The 1,371-nt window shown below is 45.2% G+C and overlaps 1 protein-coding gene across 1 annotated transcript; it reads left to right on the forward strand.

Moving 5' to 3' along the window:
- Positions 1-894: 894 nt before the first annotated feature.
- LOC144596882 (transmembrane protein 229B-like) lies at positions 895-1,371 on the forward strand. The gene has a single exon (XM_078405745.1). The coding sequence runs from the start codon at positions 895-897 to the stop codon at positions 1,369-1,371; it is 477 nt and encodes a 158-aa protein (XP_078261871.1).

Consider the following 1,371-nt stretch of genomic DNA (forward strand, 5'->3'; position numbering starts at 1 on the left):
GGAAAAGATGTTTCCACTAGTGGGGAGTCTAGGACCAGAGGCCACGGCCTCAGAATAAAAGGACATACCTTTTGAAAGGAGATAAGGAGGAATTAATTTTGTCAGAGGGTGATAAATCTGTGGAATTAATTGCCGCAGAAGGCTGTGGAGACCAATGATGGATATTTTTGAGGTGGAGATTAACAGATTCTTGATTTGTAAGGGTGCCAGAGGTTATGGGAAGAAGGTAGGAGAGTGGGGGTGAGTGTGAAAGATAGATCAGCCATGATTGAATTGTGTAGACTCGATGAGCCGAATGGTCTCATTATGTTCCGATAACGTATAAGATCATACGGTCATAAGGAATAGGAGTAGAATTAGGCTATTCGGCCCATCACGTCTCGCCGTTCAGTCATGGCTGATCTATCTCTCCCTCCTAACCCCATTCTCCTGCCTTCTCCCCATAATCTCTGACACTTGTACTAATCAAAAATCTACCTATCTCTGCCATAAATATATCCACTGACTTAGTCATCCTACTAGTTCCACTGTTGGCATCCCTGTGTCCATTCGTTATCACTTCTTCCCCAGCCAACAATGGGCCATTATGGGCTCCACCCTTCCTTGGTCATCTATTGCTGGTCTTGGTTTGTTCTGGACTTTTCCTGGCTCCAGTTCCCCCCTCCCCCCTCCCCCCTCCCCCCTCTCTACTTTCATGTTGAAGAAGGGTTCCGACCCAAAACGTCACACATCATTTTTCTCCAGAGGTGCTGCCTGACCAGCTGAGTTACTCCAGCACTCTGTGTCTTCATTTCTGTACAAGTTGTTTTTAACGTCATTAATATTCTCTTGCAGTCTGACAGATAAAGCAGTTCCCAGAAAAGAACAATCACAGCAATTAAACTGCTAAACATCATGGAGGCCCTCACAACATTTTCCAGATGGTACTTGTACGCCATACACGGTTACTTTTGCGAGGTGATGTTTACAGCTGGATGGGACTTTGTGGAAAATGCAAACTGGAGGTTCCGTGGGGTTACCAGCGTGTGGTCGCTTTTTATCTACGGCACTTCAATCCTCATTGTGGAAAAGATGTACCTTCACCTTCGGACTAAGTATAATGTTCTAATAAGGGGCTTCATTTATACACTCTGGACGTACGTTTGGGAGTTTACAACAGGCTTTATCCTGCAACAGTTTAATGCTTGCCCCTGGGATTATTCCTCTTTCCGGGGGAATGTTATGGGACTAATTACTCTTGAATATGCAATGCCGTGGTTCCTCGCTTCGATAGTTGCCGAGCAGATGGTGATTAAAACCATTTTGCGGTTACGTCTGGATGGACCGGGAGACCCAACTTCAAGTTATGTGACACTGAAAAAGCACCTCTAA

This window comes from Rhinoraja longicauda, chromosome 9 (assembly GCF_053455715.1).
Source record: "Rhinoraja longicauda isolate Sanriku21f chromosome 9, sRhiLon1.1, whole genome shotgun sequence".
In the NCBI taxonomy this organism is placed as follows: domain Eukaryota; kingdom Metazoa; phylum Chordata; class Chondrichthyes; order Rajiformes; family Arhynchobatidae; genus Rhinoraja; species Rhinoraja longicauda.

Coding starts and splice junctions, on each gene's coding strand:
- LOC144596882 (XM_078405745.1), top strand. CDS start 895: ATGGAGGCCCTCACAACATTTTCCAGATGGTACTTGTACGCCATACAC.